Raw genomic sequence first — 19,725 nt, 5'->3', positions numbered from 1 at the left:
ATTAGTCATTTATATATATATATATATATATATATATATATTCATTCATTATTATCATTCATTATTGTAAAATTGATTTTTTATAATTAATCCATCTAATGGTTCATCATGTTTTTCAATTGGTAAAGAATCAACTAATTGAACATCTAAACCAATACCTAAAAGAAAAGGTTTTGAACCAAATTTAATTAAATGTCTTTTAATAAAATCATCATAAAATGCACCTCCATGACCTAATCTATCTAATTTTGAAGTAAATGCAACACCTGGCATAATTAATAAATCTAATGGGGTATTACCAGTCAATTCATCTAAAAGATCTTGACCTTTAGTTGGTTCTTTTAATTTATATTTCCCTATTGGTTCTAAATTTAATACACTTTCATAATTATCCATTTGATAAAAAATTAAATACATTGGTTCTTTTTTAAATAATTTAATATTGTTGTGATCTAATTTATTAATATTTGCTATATGAGGTAAATAAACATTTTTACCTAGATCAAATGATTCTTTTATAATTAATTGAGTTTGAATTTCAGTATCCATACTCATAAATATACCAACATTTTGAGATTTTTGGAAAATATTTAATCTTTGCAATACATTTAAAGATTCAATTGATTGATCTATAATATCTTGATATGGTAAAGAATTTAATTTTGACATTACATCTTTCCTTAGTAATTGTTTACTAGCTTTAATACTTGACATTGTGATCTTTAGTTTTCTTTTGAACAGTAGTTGTATGACCTTATTGGTTTCTCCACTTAAATTTTATGACTCTTTATGACTGTGCTTATGATTATGACTCTTTATGACTCTTTAATACGCAGTGTTTCTGATGTCTTTTGATAAGATTTGGTATTCAAGAGCGAAACCGGCATTAGAGATCTTGCCGCTAACGCCAGAAAGAAGCTCTGTCTAGCTCTGGGTAGCCTTCTGCCTAGCTCCCTGTCTACCCTCTGCCTAGCTCTTCCCGCCTTCTGCCTATCCGTGTAACCGTTGTTTACCGTAATCACTAATTTCCTGCGCTAATTAAACATTTTATCGGAAACTGAAAATTTTATAAAAAAGTGTCTTTTCAGCTCAAGAAAAAAAAAACCGTTTCATATTGGAGAAATTGTACTTGGAAATTACAAATTATATAAAAACAATCATTTCATACAATTTTATACCAAAATGAAGACTTTTTTCAATAAATCAGTATTGAAAATGTCTTCTTCACAATTCCATACTTCTGCTAAAGCTTCAAATTTAGCTAAATTAGATGCTTCAAAATTACAAATTACTAAAAACACATCTCCAAAACAACCTTTACCAAATGATCAATTAGTATTTGGTCAAACTTTTACTGATCATATGTTACAAATCAAATGGAATGATAAAGAAGGTTGGGCTTCTCCACAAATTATTCCTTATGGTCCACTTTCTTTAGATCCATCTGCTTGTGTTTTCCATTATGCTTTTGAATTATTTGAAGGTTTAAAAGCTTATAGAGATTCAAATGATCAAATTAGAATGTTTAGACCTGATAAGAATATGATTAGAATGAATAATTCTGCTGATAGAATTGTTTTACCAACTTTTGATGGTGAAGAATTAATTAAATCAATTGGTGAATTGATTAAATTAGATAAACATTTGATTCCAAAAGATAAAGGTTATTCTTTATACATTAGACCAACTTTAATCGGTACTGCTGCTGGTTTAGGTGTTGGTACTCCTTCTGAAGCTTTACTTTATGTCATTACATCTCCTGTTGGTCCTTACTATTCAACTGGTTTCAAAGCCGTTAGATTAGAAGCTACTGATTATGCTACAAGAGCTTGGCCAGGTGGTGTCGGTGATAAAAAATTAGGTGCTAATTATGCTCCATGTATTAAACCACAATTAGAAGCTGCTTCAAGAGGTTATCAACAAAATCTTTGGTTATTTGGTGAAGAAAAAACAATTACTGAAGTTGGTACTATGAATGTTTTCTTTGTTTTTAAAAATTCAACTACTGGTAAAAAGGAATTAGTTACTGCTCCATTAGATGGTACTATTTTACCAGGTGTTACAAGAGATTCTATTTTAGAATTAGCAAGAGAAAGATTAGATCCAAATGAATGGGAAATTAATGAACGTTATACCACTATTTATGAAGTTGCAGAAAAATCTAAAAAAGGTGAATTAATTGAAGCTTTTGGTGCTGGTACTGCTGCTGTTGTCTCTCCAATTAAAGAAATTGGTTATAACGGTGAAGATATTAACGTTCCATTAGTTGAAGGTGAACAATTTGGTGAATTAACAAATACTGTTGCTCAATGGATTTCTAAAATTCAATATGGTGATGAAGAATATAAAAATTGGAGTCGTGTTGTTGCTGATTTAAATTAAAATTATAAATGATATTAAATAATAAGATCTGGGATTTTAAAATTTATTTAGTTTGATTTTATAATGAGGTTATAATTTTTGGAAAAAATTAAAATCGTTAATATATAGAAGAAGGTTTATGATAATTTAATAATTTGTATTATACCAATATCTAGCTGTATCCGATAATGTACTGAATACCCGATTTGTGAGATCTACAATTATATAATTTGACTCGAGAATCGAGAAAAGATAAAAAGACTGGGGAAATATCTTTAATTACTATAAGTGGTAATTTTGACATGAAAAAACTGGGGGTTAAAATGAATTTAAAGTATTGGGATCTTTTTACTTTTATAACTTTAAACTAAATCCATTGGGAATCTGACAACGACCAAATGTGTGGATTGAAATATTTACATAAAGATCAAGTCTTGCTTCAATAATATGATCAATCATTAAAGGCCTTCTCAATGGCTATATTTATAAACACAACATAATGCCTTCACCACCAAAACCAGGTGTTTATACACCAATACCAACTTTTTTCAAAAAATCAGATTTATATACTATTGATTATGATAGTCAAATTAAACATGCTAAATTTTTACAAAAAAATGGAATTGAAGGTATACTTATTATGGGATCAACTGGTGAGCAACCACATTTAACAAGAAAAGAAAGATCTTCAATTGTGGAAAATATTCATAAAAATTTACCAAATTTTACATTACTTGCTGGTGTTGCAGAAAATTCTTTACATGATGCAATTGATGAAATTGAATCTTTATATCATTCAGGTGCTACTTATGCTGTTGTTTTACCATCTTCTTATTTTGGTAAAGATATAAAACAACAAGGAATAATTGATTGGTATAAAAAATTAGCTGATAATTCAAAATTACCAATCATTATATATGTTTTCCCAAATGTTGGTAATGGAATTCAAATTGATCCTAAAACTATCATTGAATTATCAAAACATTCAAATATAGTTGGTACTAAAATTAGTCATGGAGATGTTTCTCATCATGCAATTGTTGGATTACATGAAGATATAGCTTCTGGTGAAAATAATTTTAATGTTTTCACTGGTCAAGGTCAAGTATTATTACCTGTATTAACTGTTGGTACAAAAGGTACAATTGATGCACTTAGTGGTGCATTCCCAAAATTATATGTTGATATTTTTAAGGCATATCAAAATGGTGATTATGATAAGGCAAGATCTTTACAATTAGCAGCTTCTAAAGGTAAAACAGCAGCTGCAAAGCTTGGTGTACTTGGTTTTAAAAGAGCAATTTTTGAACAAGGTTTTGGTGAAACTTATCTAGGTAGAGCACCATTAAATCAAGAATTTGCTGATGAAGTTTGGAATAATGCCAAAGAGGATATAGAAGTAGCTAATCAAGCAGATACATCATCCTTTTAAAACTTATCTAATAACATACATGCAATTCTTGGATATCAGTAGTATACTATTTATCAACGCATAAGTTTTGTGACAAAGATTACCAGCTAATCAAGGAAAAACTCGCGAATTTATTTTTTTTGCAGACGCGATTTGATTTTTTTGAAACAATTTAGGCACAGTACCACAAAAATAAATACTGATCTTAAGCCAAAACAACACAAAACGACAAACAATCACATAAGCAGGACCTAATAATACCAATATCAATACATCAGAGAGTGCTTTATCATGGCCTTTCTATTCAAGAGAAACCCCAAAACTCCTCCAGAACTTGTTAGAGCGTTGAATGAACAAGTTGTCAAGATTGACACAACTAGTGATAAACGTAAGATTCAAGATGAAATATCTCGTTATTTATCAAGTATCAAAATAATACTACATGGTGATGAAGATAATGATCCTCAACCAGATCAAATAGCACAACTTGCTCATGAAGTTTATCAAACAGATGTCTTATATTATCTAATATCAAATTTACAACATTTGGAATTTGATTCAAGGAAAGATGTTGCTACATTATTTACAACTTTACTACGGCGTCAAATTGGTAGTCGATCTCCAACTGTTGATTATCTTGTTTCTAAACCAAATATAATAAATTTGTTACTTAAAGGTCCAGAAGTTCCAGATGTTTGTCTTATTACAGGTGGTATTCTTAGAGATTGTTTAAAAATTGAAACTTTAACAAATGTGGTATTACATGATCCAATCATTTGGAAATATTTTGAATTTAGTCAAAGGGGTACTTTCGAAAATATGACTGATTCTTTCCAAACTTTAAATGATACATTCACTATTCATAAAAAATTAGTTGCTGATTGGTTTAATCTTTATTCAACTGAATTTATTTTACATTTAAATAAATTGATTGCATCAACTAATTATGTTACAAAAAGACAATCAATTAAACTATTGTCCCTGTTGATATTAACAAGACAAAATAATAGATTTATGCTGGAATATGTTACAAATCCAGAAAATTTAAAATTAATTATGATTTCATTAAGTGATAAATCCAAAAATTTACAATTGGAAAGTTTCAATGTATTTAAAGTATTTGTTGCTAATCCTAAAAAGACAAAATCTGTTCTTGATATTTTAATTAAAAATAGAGAAAAACTTTTACTTTTTTTAGAAAATTTTAATTTCAACGAAAAAAAAGATGATTCAAATTTTCATGATGAAAAAGAATTTGTTATACAACAAATTGAAGATTTGCCGAGAATCGTCAGTAGTTCATCTGCTGTAAATTTAGCAAACTCAGGTACTGTTAATTCCAATTGATTTAAGTTTATTTGATTTTAATATCAACAGATTAACATTCTACAATACATCAAAAGAATCCACAATGTGGTCTTTTTTTTATTTATATAAATTTATGCATTCATTTTATGATTTATTAATTCATTATTTTCGTTAACAATTCTGAAACTGTTAAAATTGTAGACCTTCTAACTGTTTCAAAGAAGATGATTTTGTTGAATTTTTGTTTTCAAATTCAACTAGATGTGATGGAGCTTCAGGAAATGGTTGATTCTTTGGAACTTCTGGCAATTGTAAAGTTGTATCATTTGTTTCAAGAGTTGGATCAGTGCTCTGGTTACCATTAGATTCATCATCAATAATTTTTTGTTCTCCAATTGTATTGAATCTATTTTCATCGAAGGAATCTAATTCAAGAAACTCATTTAAATAATAAAATTTTCCGGATATTTGTTGATCAACAACTAATTCACCAAGATCTAAACCAACTTTCAATATTTCCTCTGTTATTGTCAATGACCAATTAAAAGAGTCACTTATTTTAAGTACACTTGAATATTTGAAACTTCCTAAATCTTCATCACCAAAATTGATAATAAATTTCTTTATATCTTCAATAATTTTAGTGTCTGTATTAAACTTCACATCTTGTACGACTTGAACATTATTTATTTTTTTCAATACCAATGGTAAATTCAATTGATGAAAATATTCACATGATTTATATAATTCTTCGGGGGAAATCAAATTAATGCCCACACGACCTCGATTATACAAGGCATATAAATCAATCATAGTTATTATACCTCCTTCCTCTTCTAATATTCTATCATTTATTAAGAAATCTGATAGCTGTCTTGAGATCTCTTGTAGGTATAATTTCTGGCTTGTAGAATCATTTGATTCATTTAAAAGATTTTTAGTGACTTGATTAATATTTGTGATTTTAGGTTGACCATCTTGAGGATTAATCTTTTTGAAAGATTCAGTCAATTCTAAAATTTCATTTGCCTTATTCAATAAGGCTTGAAGATCATCTAATGAAGAATTTATAATTAATTCATTTTTCTTGGTTTTGATTTCCTCTTGTTGTGCAAGTTTATGTATACCAAATCCAATAGTGGAGTTGTTTGCAGATACTAATCTTGAAGAATCATTTGAACTTGATGAATTTGTGACTTTTTTGGCATCCTTATTTACATTCCCAGAATTTACTACTCTTTCCCATTTGAATTTCTCCAGAGTTTCTTGTAATTTGGTGAAGAAAAATTTATCTCCCGTTTTATGGAAACTTATTTTAATAAATGGCTGTATTGCTTTATTTTCATCAAGTCCATCGGATGATTCTGTTTCAATTTTAATTCGATCATCGAATAATTGGTTTTCATCTTGTGATTTATTATTGACTTTATTCAATGGCAAAATCGTTCCACATAGTTCACAGTTTCTAAGCGAAGGATGATTCAGAAAAGTACATGTGGGGCATGAAATTTGACTTGGAGCTGAATTACTTGCATTAAATACTTCATTGGGTATTTTTGAGCTCGGTTCAGCTGTAATTGATGATCTTGTTGAATCTAAAGCATCTTGAATAATTTCTGGAGTTGATTTGATACCACAAGTTTCACAAACAGGTAGATAATCTTGGTTATTTGGGTTGATTTGTGATGTAACAGAGTTTGAGTATGAGCAAATGGGGCAAATCCATGGAATTGTTTTATATTTTGGAGTTTCTTTTGAAGATTTCGTTTTATCTTTCCGATGGTATTTCTTTAAAAAGATTGTAATCTTTGGAGAAGATCTTAAAAACTTTTGAGTATACTCCAATCTATCAATATCAAGATGCTCAATTGATACAGAATATTCCTTTGCATTCAAATTGTCAATGTAAATCAATCTTTGAGATGTCAAATATAAACGACCATTCTGTCTGTTTAATATTTTAGATTTACCTTGATATAATCCAATATTATTTTCCACCAACAAGTCCACTTCATTCTCTCTCAATACAGGCCTTGATCCTGCGGATAATTCTACCGAATGCCAGTATGGAAGCTGGCCCATAATATCACACTGTGAATATATAACTTCTTCGTGTTATAAACAAACAAAATGGAATGTAGTGATTGAAAAAAAATAATAGAGTGTATAACATTAAATAAGTGATGTTTACTTACTATCACGTCAAAGTTTAAAAAACAGATGTTGCCCCATGCACAAAAAGGGCAAAAAAATAGAACTCCTCATGGGGGGCTCGAACCCCCGACATTTCGGTTAACTTCCGCTAAGAAATGGTGTTCCCTAGTTTGACTGTAAAAGCCGAACGCTCTACCAACTGAGCTAACAAGGACGAGTTCTGATTTTCAAGATCCGCTAAAAACTCTGAATCTGTTTCAGCTTACATAATTCATGACTCATCAAAATGTTTAATGCTCTTTTTTGCAAGTAAATTGTAATAAAATACACTTTTTAATCACTTCTAATATAATTTTGGAAAATAATTTATTTGATGATGTATGTTTTGAGTGCTTTAGAGCATTTTGAATTTTAGTGGTTTCACTTTTATCATTTTTTGAAGTAAATTTAAAATTTAAGAGGTTGATAATTTTTTAAAATTGATAATTTATTAAAATTTTTTCTTCGAAATTTGATGATAAAGCAAGTTGATAATATTAACATAGTCCATCTATGTTGATTTTAACCAAGAAAATTACATATTAAGTTAAATGTAAGCTTTCATTTACATCTTCTATATTTGAAAATTACGTAATCTCTGAAACACTGCTTATGTAATATATAAATGCAATAGCTGAAATTGAACATTGAGAAATTACTTGGAAAAACAAGACGCAAATTTTCAATAACCTGCGAATGGTCGATAAAGAGCTTAAGATGCATTTTATTCACAGTTTAATCATATAACATTGTCTACGTTCTATGAATAACTAACGACATATCGACGTTATAATGCGCAAAATCTGTTTCGCAAATTTTAAAAGAAATGAAGGTTCAAAGATCGAATACCGGAAAAACTTTTTTTTTACGATCTCTAAGTTAATCCGACGTTAATTAATTCAAAAAGAACCAAAGATTTAGTATGTGTGTGTAGTATGGCATGTACCATGAATAGTTTGATGGATTCCTGTCATACGAGTTCTTACAGATGTTAAGGTTCACGATGGACACTGGGTCATGGTCCAATATGGTGACTTGAACTCTAGAGATCAAAGAATCAAGATCTTCAACAAAAATTGGGTGTTTGAAATTTTTGAATCACACAATACTGATGAGCGTCCACCGATGGAGTCCTGCTAGGTACTCAAGTAGTCAAGAGTCAAACAACTGGAGAATCCAAGCCAATCCAGGTGTCGAATGTAGGGCTTTGTAACCAATGGTGTAGTAATTGTGCTTTAAACGTGGAGAAGAAGGTTCCTTTAATTGTCATACCTTTATAGAGTTGAACTTTGTTTCAATAAGACTGTACTTGACGACCGTTGAGATTGAACATTCAAAACTTAAAACTATAACACCAAACATCAACGTAGCAGGTACGATATTACAAAATCACGATGACATAAATGGTTAATACTGGGAGAATATTCGGACTGCGATGATTGGACATGAAGAGTTTGCCAGTGGATGCCAGTTAAAAAATGTGCCATACCTTTTGCAGAATACGGGAAAGTCTACGTCAACGACACTAATAATTGAAAAGCGTTAATAGAGAATAACAAAGAATGGGAAATGTTCGAGCTTCGAGCAATAATCAAACAGGGCCAGCTAGTATCAAATATCCTTCAAAACCAGTCATTTTTCTAACTTTTACCTGTTCAAACTGGGAATTGTTCTTTCGATTTTGTAGTTTTGGTGACAAAAAATCGCACAACTATGTTAATTTTAAATGGCAACACTGGTCCGAAACAAGTTTTTAGTTTTGGAATCTAACACCTTCAAAAATTTAACTGGCGCAAATTATAAAAAAAATAGACAACAACTAATATTTACGGTATTCACGGCCAAATTTTGTTGTCGAATTAACTTTTCCTTGATTTGTTAGATCACAAGCTGCTGAAGATACTCTTGGTTCAAGCTCAACTACGTTCAATCCTTTTCAAAAATTGTTCTCTGTGTTGATCGTGTTTCCTAGGGAAAATATCGGATCTCAAATTGCCATATAGTTAGTTGATTTTGTCAAAAGATCAAATTTGAATCAGAAAAGAACTCTGTCCTATTATCTATAGGCCCACTACCTGTGTTGTTCAATAATCAATCTTTATTACCCCCCTATACATAACTTATTGCTCATTTAGCTTGTCTGAGATATTGATTGTATTACTCTGATTTTTGAAGGATTGCTTTTGAATAATAGACATAATGTTATTCACAAGAAGTTCAATCCAAAGAGGGAAACTTCTAGGTAGTACATTACTCAACAACACTAAAGTTCAATCTTCATTCATTCCAAAAAGAACTTTAGTTCAAGTTAAACCAAATACCAAATTCTTGAATAATAAACAACATTCATTATTCACTTCAAACAAACTTTTAAAAGAATCAAGATTTATTTCAACAACAAACCAACTAAAATATTCACAATTAGAATTTCCGAAGACAATTCCAAAAGCTAAAACTTTTATGAATGATACAGCCATAGGAAAATGTTTTAAATTTTCAATTATTGCCATTGGTTTAGGTACAAGTACTATTGCAGTTTTAATTTTGGGTTTCTTCGTTTATGATGCAACAACTTATCATCCGGAAGAATTACCTGATAATATTAAAATTAATCAATTGGCATTGAACCCAGAAAAAGGAGGTCCAGAAAATTTACCAGTTTTAAAATATAATTTAGATGATTATGATTCTCCAGATAAGGAACATTTACGTTTTAGACCAAAATTAGTTGTTTTAGGTTCAGGTTGGGGTTCTGTTGCAGTTTTGAAAAGTTTAAACCATAGTGATTATGATGTTACTGTTATTTCTCCAACTAATTACTTCTTATTCACTCCGTTATTACCATCAGCTGCTACAGGTACTTTAGAAGTTAAAACTTTGATTGAAAGTATTAGAAAAATTGTTAATAAATTAGATGGTCATTATTTAGAAGCTTATGCCGATAAAGTTGAATTTAGTGAAAAATTAGTTAAAGTTCATCAATTTGATAAATTAAGTGGTGAAAAACAAGAATTTTATGTCCCATATGATAAATTAGTTGTTGCTGTTGGTTCAAACTCAAACACTCATGGTGTTGAAGGTTTAGAACATTGTAATCAATTAAAGACCGCTGAAGATGCTGTTGAAATCAAGAAAAAAATCACTTATTTGTTAGAAAAAGCTTGTTTACCAACTACTACTGATGAAGAACGTAAAAGATTATTAAGTTTTGTTGTTTGTGGTGGTGGTCCAACTGGTGTTGAATTTGCAGCTGAAATTTATGATTTATTGAATGAAGATTTACCAAAATCTTATCCAAATATTTTAAGACAAGAATTAAGTGTTCACGTTATTCAATCAAGATCCAATATTTTAAATACTTATGATGAAAAAATTTCCGAATATGCCGCTGAAAGATTCAGAAAAGAAACAATTGATATTTTAACAAACTCAAGAGTTGTTAAGGTTTTACCAGATGAAGTTGTTTTCAATCAAGTTAATGATGAAGGTAAACCGGAATTAAAGAGTGTTCCATTTGGTTTATGTTTATGGTCAACTGGTGTTGCTCAAAATCCTTTAGCTAAAGAAATTGTCAGTGCATTATCATCATCACAAAGAAACAAGAGAGCTATTGAAACTGATTCTCATTTAAGAGTTTACGGTGCGCCATTAGGTGATGTTTATGCCATTGGTGATTGTTCTACAGTTAGAACTGATTTAGCTGATCATACTGTTGAATACGTTCGTAAATATATTGTTGATAAACATTTAAAACATATTTCATCAAATGAAATTATTACTGATGAAGATATTAAACATTTGAAATTAAGTTATTCAGAAATTTTTGAATTAGGTACAGAAATTTCAAAGAGACATCCACAAGCTTCAGAAGCTTTAAATTTCCTTAATGAATTGGTTCCAAGATATGATCAAAACCAAAGTGGTCACTTATCTTTTGACCAAATTTCTGATTTATTGAAAGATATTGATTCAAGAATTACTTCTTTACCAGCTACTGCTCAAAGAGCCCATCAACAAGGTAAATATGTTGGTAAAAAATTATCAAAATTAGCTAAATCTTCAGTCTCTTTAACCGTTAATGATATTTTAGATGGTGATATTGATGATGCTATTTCAAAACCTTTCCAATATAAACATTTAGGTTCATTAGCTTATATTGGTAATTCTGCTGTTTTTGATTTACCAGGTTATTCATTCGTTGGTGGTTTGGTTGCTATGTACTTATGGAGAGGTACATACTTTGCCCAATCTGTCAGTTTAAGAACAAGAGTCTTGTTATTCTTGGATTGGTTGAAGAGAGGTTTGTTTGGTAGAGATATTTTAAGTGTATGATAAATAGAGTAGAAAGACATAGAAAGAAAATAAAAAATTCAAAAGTCATTTATAGAGGATAAATTATATGACTATATATAAATAATTAGATCTGTATATGTATAAATTGAATGTGTGAAACGTTAATTTACTTTGTATATTAAATGGTACTTGTTAAAGGTTTTGTCTTACATAATCGAAACCATGATGAGCGCGCGCGTACGACACAAAAGTAAAAAATCAAAAATCAAATATTTGTATTTGTGTTTGATGATAGCTAAGATATCGAATAATGTTACCACAGTGAACCCATTAAAAGTCAGTTACACAAAGATGAATTACCACAATGATAGAATTTCGTTGAATTTTGTTATAAATCGAAAAGATTTCTCAAATACCCATCAGTTTCTTTAATTTAGTCCTAGAAGAGCATATTGTTCTATTGATCAGAAGATAGAAAAAATACATAACAAAGATCCACAAGATGCCAACCCCAACTAAACTTGGATTATCAAGTAACATGCCATCTTTCACAAGTGGGACAAGACCTGGTGACAATTCAAAAGATCGTATGAATGAACTCTTCAATGATTTTAAAAGGTTAAATATCCAAGATTCCAACATTGCAAAGAATGCTTCATCAAATAGGATTACTCATATTGATCTTTCTGCTGCTAATGATGAAAATAGGAAACCAGTTATCGTTACTTCTAAATCTTCAGGTCCCAATGAAAAGAAGCCTACATCACCTTTCAACTTATCATCAAATCTGGTTGAATCTTTAGAACTGACACATAGACATCAAGATCGTACCAAAGTGAATTCAATGAAAGAGAATGCACTATTATACGGTAACGGGAGCCATAGCTATGAAAACAATACTACTGTTACACTTTATGTTGGTGATTTAGATCAAAAAGTTACTGAAAAATCACTTTCATCATTGTTCACAAAATATGAATCATTTTTATCAGCTAAACTTTGTTATTCCCCTACAACAAGATTATCTTTAGGTTATGGATATGTTAATTTCTCAAGTGATACAGATGCAAACAGAGCTACTGAAGACCTAAACTACACCCTTGTTGCAAATAAGGAGATCAGGATAATGCCTTATGTCAAGGGGAAAGATAAATCATTTATGAGCACCAACGTGTTTGTGTCAAATTTAAACACAAGGGAATTGACATTACGTTTATTTTATGAGAGATTCAGACATGTTGGTAAAATTTTGTCATGTAAACTTGATGTTCGTAAAAGACAAGGGTTCATTTCATTTGAAAGTAAAGATACAGCAGAAGATTTTGTCAAAAATTATAACACTGCTTTAATTGATGGTTGCAATATTCATTGTTCAATCCATATTCCTAAGTCTTTGAGAAATTTCAGCTCAGATTACAATGGTGGTGAAGTATCAAAATCACAAAGTTATTCAGAGAGTCTGAAATCAATTAAGCCTTCTCTTGTTAAATCAAACACAGAAGAATCCCTTACCACTATCGTTCATACACCAAAGAGACCTGAAAACGAATCTCATCCTAAAGATGAAGAATTTAACCAAATTTATGTTAAAGGCTTACCAATCACTGTTACAGATGATGAAATTGATGCAATCTTTGAACCTTTTGGTCGTATAATGGAAATATATAAAGAAACAGTCGCCAATTTCAAATCCACATGGTGTCTTGTTACATTTGAAACCCACCAAAGTGCAGTTAACGCCATTGAGAATTGCCATAAAGTCAGCTATAAAGGTAAAAATATCACTTGTGTTAAAGCATTGAAGAAAGCTGAACGTCAAAAAATATTGAATTCAAAACCTATCCTGCAGACACCATCACCACCAAAACAACTTTTTAATGAAAGAGAATCGAATAATAGCTTCACTCAGATCCATGAAAAAGCCAATAAGGTTAACTCTACTAATTTATTCGTTTATAATCTTCCTCATTCCGTAAATGAAAATTTTTTCAAGTTATTTTTGAGAAGCTATACTTTAGATGGCAGAGTAATCAAGTTTTCATTTCAAAGGGGGGCCAATGAAAATTATATCGAATTTGAGAAAAAGTCAGATGCTGTCACAATTCACCAAAAACTCAACGGTGTCAACTTATCAGGCCTTATTATTCAAACTAGTCTTATTCAGTTAGATGATGGTGTTAAGAATCAAGAGTCAAAAAAAAACCCAGACAAATATCAACGAAAAGTAATTGAAAATAATGATATGAACAACTTTCAGAATAAATCAAAGGAGCATATTCATCAACAACATACAAATTTTTATCCATTTGATCGTTCTTCTAATTTCCATTCAAATCCAGCTTCTCCACCGATCGCTGGTTACCAGGCACCTTCACTGAGTACATACAGTTCAATCCACTCACTGATGAACTCCATTCCAAGCCTGTCTACATACCCAAGCACTGAAAGCACTTCAGCTAATCCCGTTGTCCAAAATATAAATGGTAAACCTTACAGGCTTATTCCAGTTTCAAATACACCAAGTCTTAATGAAAAGTCTCTCAATAACCTTGAGCAAAAAAGAGCCCATAGCCTTTTAAATTATCATGACCTTTATTCTACATCATATGACCCAAAGTTGAGTGAATCTTTACAAAAAGACCTTGAAAAGTTAGCATTACGTCAGATTGATTTCCTTTCTTACCCATCCGCTACAAGACCAAATAACTTGAGAAAGATCTTGAATTATATGTTTATGACTTTTTGGGACAATAGTGTGGATGATGTTGAATCATTTGTCAAATCAGTCGAGACACATCCTGAATATGTCCACTTGTTCAAAGGTAGGTTGATTGCTGCCATTAAAATTCTTGGGTATGAAAGATAGTTTAATAAATTTATGTCTACATACTGCTGTTATTAATATTATATGAAAGATGATATTTAAAAAAATCTATAAAAACTTGCTTAACGTTTATGTGAATGAAAACTAAAAAAGTCAAAAAAAGGGGAAAATCTAACAAAAAAAAAAAAACACGAATGTATTGACGTTACCTTAAATTTATATAACATGGTTTTAATAATACCGTGTATAGTTTAACTAATTAAGAATGACATACAATAGATGATACAAATTATCGATTTGATAATCATTCGTAATATCAATATCCAAGAGTTCTTACAGCTTCTTTTTTAATGATTCAATTTCCCAAAATCTTGAATCTATACATTTCTTTATTTTATAATACAAATTGTTCCCACGCTTTCCTTTATTTCCTTTATTTTTTGTGATATATTCATAAGATAAGGAACCAGAGTTGAGGTAATTAAGTTCATGCCAATTCTACATAATTGGCTGGGAATATACCTTCTTTTCCATTAACTCTCCCAGTCCACCAATCATCTGTTGAATCTGATTTCTTTATTATTTGAATCACATCACCTTTTCTAAATGGTAAATCACCAGATTGTTCACCTTCAAATGAGAATAAAGCAATAGCTTTTGAGCCTCTAGGTTGTGGAGGTGGAGTTGATCTTGAAGCAGTGGAGTTTCCAAAGTTTGGTTTTTCTGATCTAGGTCTTGAAGGTTTATCAGAATAACCTGAATCAAAATGTGATCTTTGGAAACGACGATTCAAATCATCAACATCATCATCATCATTATATGAACTTCTATTTTTAGATTTTGGTGAATCATAATTATCATATATATCATCTTCCCATGATGATCCTCTTCCAGTTGTTTTCTTAGATGATGAAGCAGCACCACCAGCCCTTATTGAGCTACCTCTGGTATAATAATCTTGTTCTCCATCAGAATAATCATCATCAGAGTATGATGAAGTACGTCTTCTTGATGATGGAGTACCACCACGAGTCCCACTTCTACCAAAAGCACCACCTCTTTGATAAGATCTTGAATCACTATCAAATGAAGAAGTTTCAGAGTTAAATTCTGGAATATCATTATAATAATCATCATCATCTTCATCGTAAAAATCTCTTCTTTTGGTGAAAGCTTTTGATTCTAAAACTCTAAATAAAGCTTCACATGCAGCAGGTGGTTCTACTCTACCAGCTAAAATTTGTCTTGCTTTACAATTATTACCATAAAATTTTCTATTAGCTTCTCTTCTTTCTACTATAGCTGAACCTTCTAATGAAACACCAGCAAATAAACCTTTAGTTTTAGAATAAGAAAAAATAGCAGCAGCTCCCTTTAGAGAAGCTGTACCACCAGCTTCAGCATTTCTACCTAATGGACCTGCAGCAACTGAAATATTACCACCTAAAGTAATTGAACCAGCTTGAGAAAAAGAATTAACAGCTTCTTTAGTGTTTAAAATAAAGACAAAATCTGTCAATTCTGCACCAATTTGACCACCTACACCTGCACCAGCAGTCACAATAGCAGATGGAGGAGACCATGAACCATCTGGTAAACGGGCCATGATAACACCAGAACCAGCTCTACCAGAAAATAAAAACCCAGCTTTCAAAACAGTTATAACAGCTAAACCTTTTGCATTTTGTAATATATCAGGTGGGATGACTTGATCTACACCAAGTATTTGATTTGGTTTGACAAAACTGGCCAAAATTTTAGCAGCTTTTCTATTGTAAAAAGAATAATGTTAGTTTTTGCTCAAAAAATAAGGTATTGGGAAATTTATCAAAGAATTGGATGTGAAATTGATATGATATTTCAATGAAAGGACATGTCGGGATCTATTCAACAGCAATAGAAATCAAGCCGAATGGCCATACATTTGACAATTGCATCCATATTTGAATATAAATAAGGTCTGTATGTTGTTCCTGAACTTTCCAAATGCTTAAATTTCGTATGTTCTACTCAAAATTTCATTGATTATAGACTGTTCAAAGATCCTTAATTTGCCCATACTCCACCAATATCTTCGATAATTAACAATACTCCCCCGTCAAATCAGGGGCGGACACATAGTATATCTGGGTTTGAACTTACCTTGTTTCGCTCTTCAAGCTTCTTGGAACCGGATTATTGATACCCATCCTTTATATTGTATCACTTTCTTATGGATTGTACGATAATAAGCTTCTTTGTTGAAGTGAAAGTTTCAGTGAATTCGGGATTTTAACCACTTTTGAATTGAGAATATTCAGTTTCCTTGGAAGCGGTGCGCGCACGCAGGATTGGGATTTTTGATCACCATACAAATTACAATTAAAAGTTCACTTTCAGAGGCAAAAAAAAAGCATTTGAAGAACCAATTCTTTGACAAGATATACGATGGTCGATCCAGTGGAGAAGACATTTGACTCTGTGTACTACCTGGGACAGAGGGCCCAGTACGCGTTCAACAGCGCTGTGGGCACCGCCAGTGAGGCATCGTCTGCCGTTTCTGACAAGGTTGTGTCAGTCTGTGATGGGTTATACAAGATCACTGGCTTAGGCGGTGAAGGTCAAGCATCGGAACAAGGACATGGTATTATTGGTGCTGGTGGTAGTGGTAAGATTTGGGGGATAGATGGTATTAAAACATTTCAAAGAAAGAATAAACTGGTATCGACCTTAATAGGTGCTTCTACACTAGGAATTGCTGGTTATTTCCTACAACAATTGGTGAGATCTCAACTATTGGAATCTTCCAAACCAAAAAGAAGAAGAGCACAGAGATTGGAAAACGGTGCACGTAAAGACGTTGTATTGATTGTGGGATCTGTCACTGAACCATTGACTAGATATGTCGCTAATGATTTGGAAAATAGAGGGTTTATAGTGTACATCACTTCAACAAATTCAAAAGCTGATTTGAAATTCTTCAATAATGAATCTGTTCAAGATGTTAAGAGTTTAATTGTATCGAATGAACCAAATAATGATGAATTTAATGCGGATCAATTGAGAAAATTTGACTATTTATTATCATCTGATCATATTCCTTTCCAAGGTGCAAGTCCAAATAAATTAAATTTAGTTGGAATTATAGTGATACCAGATTTATTCTTCCCCTCGGGTAAATTTCATATGATTGCAAGCTCAACATGGTCAAATTCAATGAATAATAAGATAATGTTGCCATTAAATTTATTAACAAATGGTCTTATAGGAGTTGCAGAAAAATTTGATTCAAATATAATTTTCATAACACCAACTTTATCATCATCTGTTCAATTAACTTATCATTCAATTGAAAATATTACATCTCAATTCTTACAAAACTTATCATTTAATTTATCACAAGATTATCCAAATTTAAATGTTACAAATATAAAATTAGGTTCAATATCAGTTAATTGTAATAATAGTAAGAAAAATTATGGTATAAAAGGTATAGGATTAAAATCTTTACATTATAAAATATTTGATTTGATTTATAATGATGATAATAATTCTATCGAATATATAGGTACAGGTTCAAGATTTTTAAATAATTTTGGTGGATTAATTCCACGTTGGTTAATAAGAAATTATTTCGATAATTATTTTGGGACCCAATGAATAGGTATCACAACATGAATTTATCAACTTGTACATAAAATCCCCAGCAATCATTTACAATGTACTTCATATAAAAGCTAAATATACAAAAATTGGGCTACATTAATCTGAATATCAATAATTTAATAATCGAATCTATAAGATAATTTATACACAAGAAATTGCAAGTTTATTTAATAATTTTATTTAGTAATTTGAGATTTTAAAGATTCTAATTGTTTTTTAACAGCAGATCTAGCAGTACCACCAGTAGCAGTTCTTCTTTCAACTGAAACTTCAAAACTAAAAGTATCTTTAACATCATCTTCAAATCTTGAATCAATTTTTTTAAATTGTTCTAAAGTTAATTGATCAATACCTGATAATTTTTCATCTTCAGCAGTTTTAACACATTCACCAGAAATATGATGAGTTTCTCTAAATGGAACACCTTTACGAACAAGATAATCAGCTAAATCAGTTGCCAACATATCCATAGTTAATGCACCTTCCATAGCTTCTTTATTTATTGATAAAGTTGAAATAACACCAGTTGAAATTAAAACAGAATGTTCTACTGTAGTTAAACAGTCAAATAATGGTTCTTTATCTTCTTGCATATCTTTATTATAAGTTGATGGAATTGATTTAATTGACATTAAAAATCCAGCTAAAGAACCGAAAACTCTACCTGATTTACCTCTTAATAATTCTAAAGAATCAGGGTTTTTCTTTTGTGGCATTAAAGAAGAGCCAGTTGAATAAGCATCAGCTAATTTTATAAAACCAAATTCAGCAGTGGAATAAATAATTAAATCTTCACTAAATCTTGAAACATGATTCATAAATAATGATGACCAAAACATTGTTTCAACAACAAAATCTCTATCAGAAACAGCAGCTAAAGAATTACCAATAACACCATTGAAACCTAAATTTTCAGCTAAAAATTCTCTATCGATACCGTATGGATGACCAGCAAGAGCACCAGCACCTAATGGAGAAACATTTAATCTTTCAATAATTTGTTCCAATCTTTTATAATCTTCAGTGAAATATGTAGCATACATACTTAACCAATGACTCCAACGGATTGGTTGAGCTCTTTGTAAATGAGTATAACCTGGCATTAAAACATCCATTTCAGTATCAGCTCTTTTAATGATTGTTAAAATTAATTCTTTTAAAAAATTTAAAATTTTAGTTAATTCATCACGAACGAAAATTCTCATATCAGTAGCAACTTGATCATTTCTTGATCTACCAGTATGAACTTTACCAGATATACCACGACCAATAATTTCACCTAATCTTCTTTCATTTGCAGTATGAATATCTTCATCACCATCTTTCTCCACAAATTCACCAGAAGCCCATTCTTTACCAATTTGTTCAAGACCTCTATGAATTTCTGATAATTCATGTTCAGTGATTAAACCTAATTTTTGTAAACCTTGTGTATAAACTTTTGTACCTTCTAAATCAGCAGCATACATTTTTTGATCATAAGGTAATGAAGCATTATATAAATTCATTAAAGGATCAGTAGCACCGGTGAATCTACCACCCCATAGTTTCAATTCAGCTGGTTTGTCAGACATTGTGATGCGTTTTTTGTTTATGTTCTATTGTATAATATAATCTATAATTGAATATATATGATTAAATTGTATATCAATTGAGTTTATAGGAGAATTTCAATTCTTTTATACTCGTT

General features: G+C 30.7%; 10 protein-coding genes across 10 annotated transcripts; 6 read left to right on the top strand and 4 right to left on the bottom strand.

The window, feature by feature from the left end:
• Nucleotides 1–54: 54 nt before the first annotated feature.
• Nucleotides 55–714, bottom strand: FAU1 (5-formyltetrahydrofolate cyclo-ligase; the record flags this gene model as incomplete). Its single annotated transcript, XM_011277312.1, has 1 exon — nt 55–714. The coding sequence occupies one exon, from the start codon at nt 712–714 to the stop codon at nt 55–57; it is 660 nt and encodes a 219-aa protein (XP_011275614.1).
• A 501-nt stretch (nt 715–1,215) lies between these two features.
• On the top strand, nt 1,216–2,382 carry BAT1 (branched-chain-amino-acid transaminase BAT1; the record flags this gene model as incomplete). The annotated part of the gene is made up of 1 exon (XM_011277311.1): nt 1,216–2,382. The coding sequence occupies one exon, from the start codon at nt 1,216–1,218 to the stop codon at nt 2,380–2,382; it is 1,167 nt and encodes a 388-aa protein (XP_011275613.1).
• Nucleotides 2,383–2,860: 478 nt separating this feature from the next.
• BN7_2089 (dihydrodipicolinate synthase family protein) lies at nt 2,861–3,793 on the top strand (the record flags this gene model as incomplete). The annotated part of the gene is made up of 1 exon (XM_011277310.1): nt 2,861–3,793. One exon carries the CDS (start codon nt 2,861–2,863, stop codon nt 3,791–3,793), a length of 933 nt encoding a protein of 310 aa, XP_011275612.1.
• A 270-nt stretch (nt 3,794–4,063) lies between these two features.
• Nucleotides 4,064–5,119, top strand: HYM1 (Hym1p; the record flags this gene model as incomplete). The annotated part of the gene is made up of 1 exon (XM_011277309.1): nt 4,064–5,119. One exon carries the CDS (start codon nt 4,064–4,066, stop codon nt 5,117–5,119), a length of 1,056 nt encoding a protein of 351 aa, XP_011275611.1.
• A 150-nt stretch (nt 5,120–5,269) lies between these two features.
• Nucleotides 5,270–7,162, bottom strand: VPS36 (ESCRT-II subunit protein VPS36; the record flags this gene model as incomplete). The annotated part of the gene is made up of 1 exon (XM_011277308.1): nt 5,270–7,162. One exon carries the CDS (start codon nt 7,160–7,162, stop codon nt 5,270–5,272), a length of 1,893 nt encoding a protein of 630 aa, XP_011275610.1.
• Nucleotides 7,163–9,472: 2,310 nt separating this feature from the next.
• BN7_2086 (NADH dehydrogenase) lies at nt 9,473–11,605 on the top strand (the record flags this gene model as incomplete). Its single annotated transcript, XM_011277307.1, has 1 exon — nt 9,473–11,605. The coding sequence occupies one exon, from the start codon at nt 9,473–9,475 to the stop codon at nt 11,603–11,605; it is 2,133 nt and encodes a 710-aa protein (XP_011275609.1).
• Nucleotides 11,606–12,068: 463 nt separating this feature from the next.
• Nucleotides 12,069–14,432, top strand: MIP6 (Mip6p; the record flags this gene model as incomplete). The annotated part of the gene is made up of 1 exon (XM_011277306.1): nt 12,069–14,432. One exon carries the CDS (start codon nt 12,069–12,071, stop codon nt 14,430–14,432), a length of 2,364 nt encoding a protein of 787 aa, XP_011275608.1.
• Nucleotides 14,433–14,877: 445 nt separating this feature from the next.
• Nucleotides 14,878–16,579, bottom strand: YSC84 (Ysc84p; the record flags this gene model as incomplete). The annotated part of the gene is made up of 2 exons (XM_011277305.1): nt 14,878–16,159; nt 16,533–16,579. The coding sequence occupies 2 exons, from the start codon at nt 16,577–16,579 to the stop codon at nt 14,878–14,880; spliced, it is 1,329 nt and encodes a 442-aa protein (XP_011275607.1).
• A 238-nt stretch (nt 16,580–16,817) lies between these two features.
• On the top strand, nt 16,818–18,029 carry YSC83 (Ysc83p; the record flags this gene model as incomplete). The annotated part of the gene is made up of 1 exon (XM_011277304.1): nt 16,818–18,029. One exon carries the CDS (start codon nt 16,818–16,820, stop codon nt 18,027–18,029), a length of 1,212 nt encoding a protein of 403 aa, XP_011275606.1.
• A 182-nt stretch (nt 18,030–18,211) lies between these two features.
• Nucleotides 18,212–19,609, bottom strand: ARG4 (argininosuccinate lyase ARG4; the record flags this gene model as incomplete). The annotated part of the gene is made up of 1 exon (XM_011277303.1): nt 18,212–19,609. One exon carries the CDS (start codon nt 19,607–19,609, stop codon nt 18,212–18,214), a length of 1,398 nt encoding a protein of 465 aa, XP_011275605.1.
• Nucleotides 19,610–19,725: the final 116 nt, after the last annotated feature.

The sequence above is a fragment of the Wickerhamomyces ciferrii genome, contig 00048, assembly GCF_000313485.1.
Source record: "Wickerhamomyces ciferrii WGS project CAIF00000000 data, strain NRRL Y-1031 F-60-10, contig 00048, whole genome shotgun sequence".
Lineage (NCBI taxonomy): Eukaryota > Fungi > Ascomycota > Saccharomycetes > Phaffomycetales > Wickerhamomycetaceae > Hansenula > Hansenula ciferrii.
The sequence above is the reverse complement of the archived record's forward strand: the minus strand, read 5'-3'. Positions and strand labels throughout refer to the sequence as shown.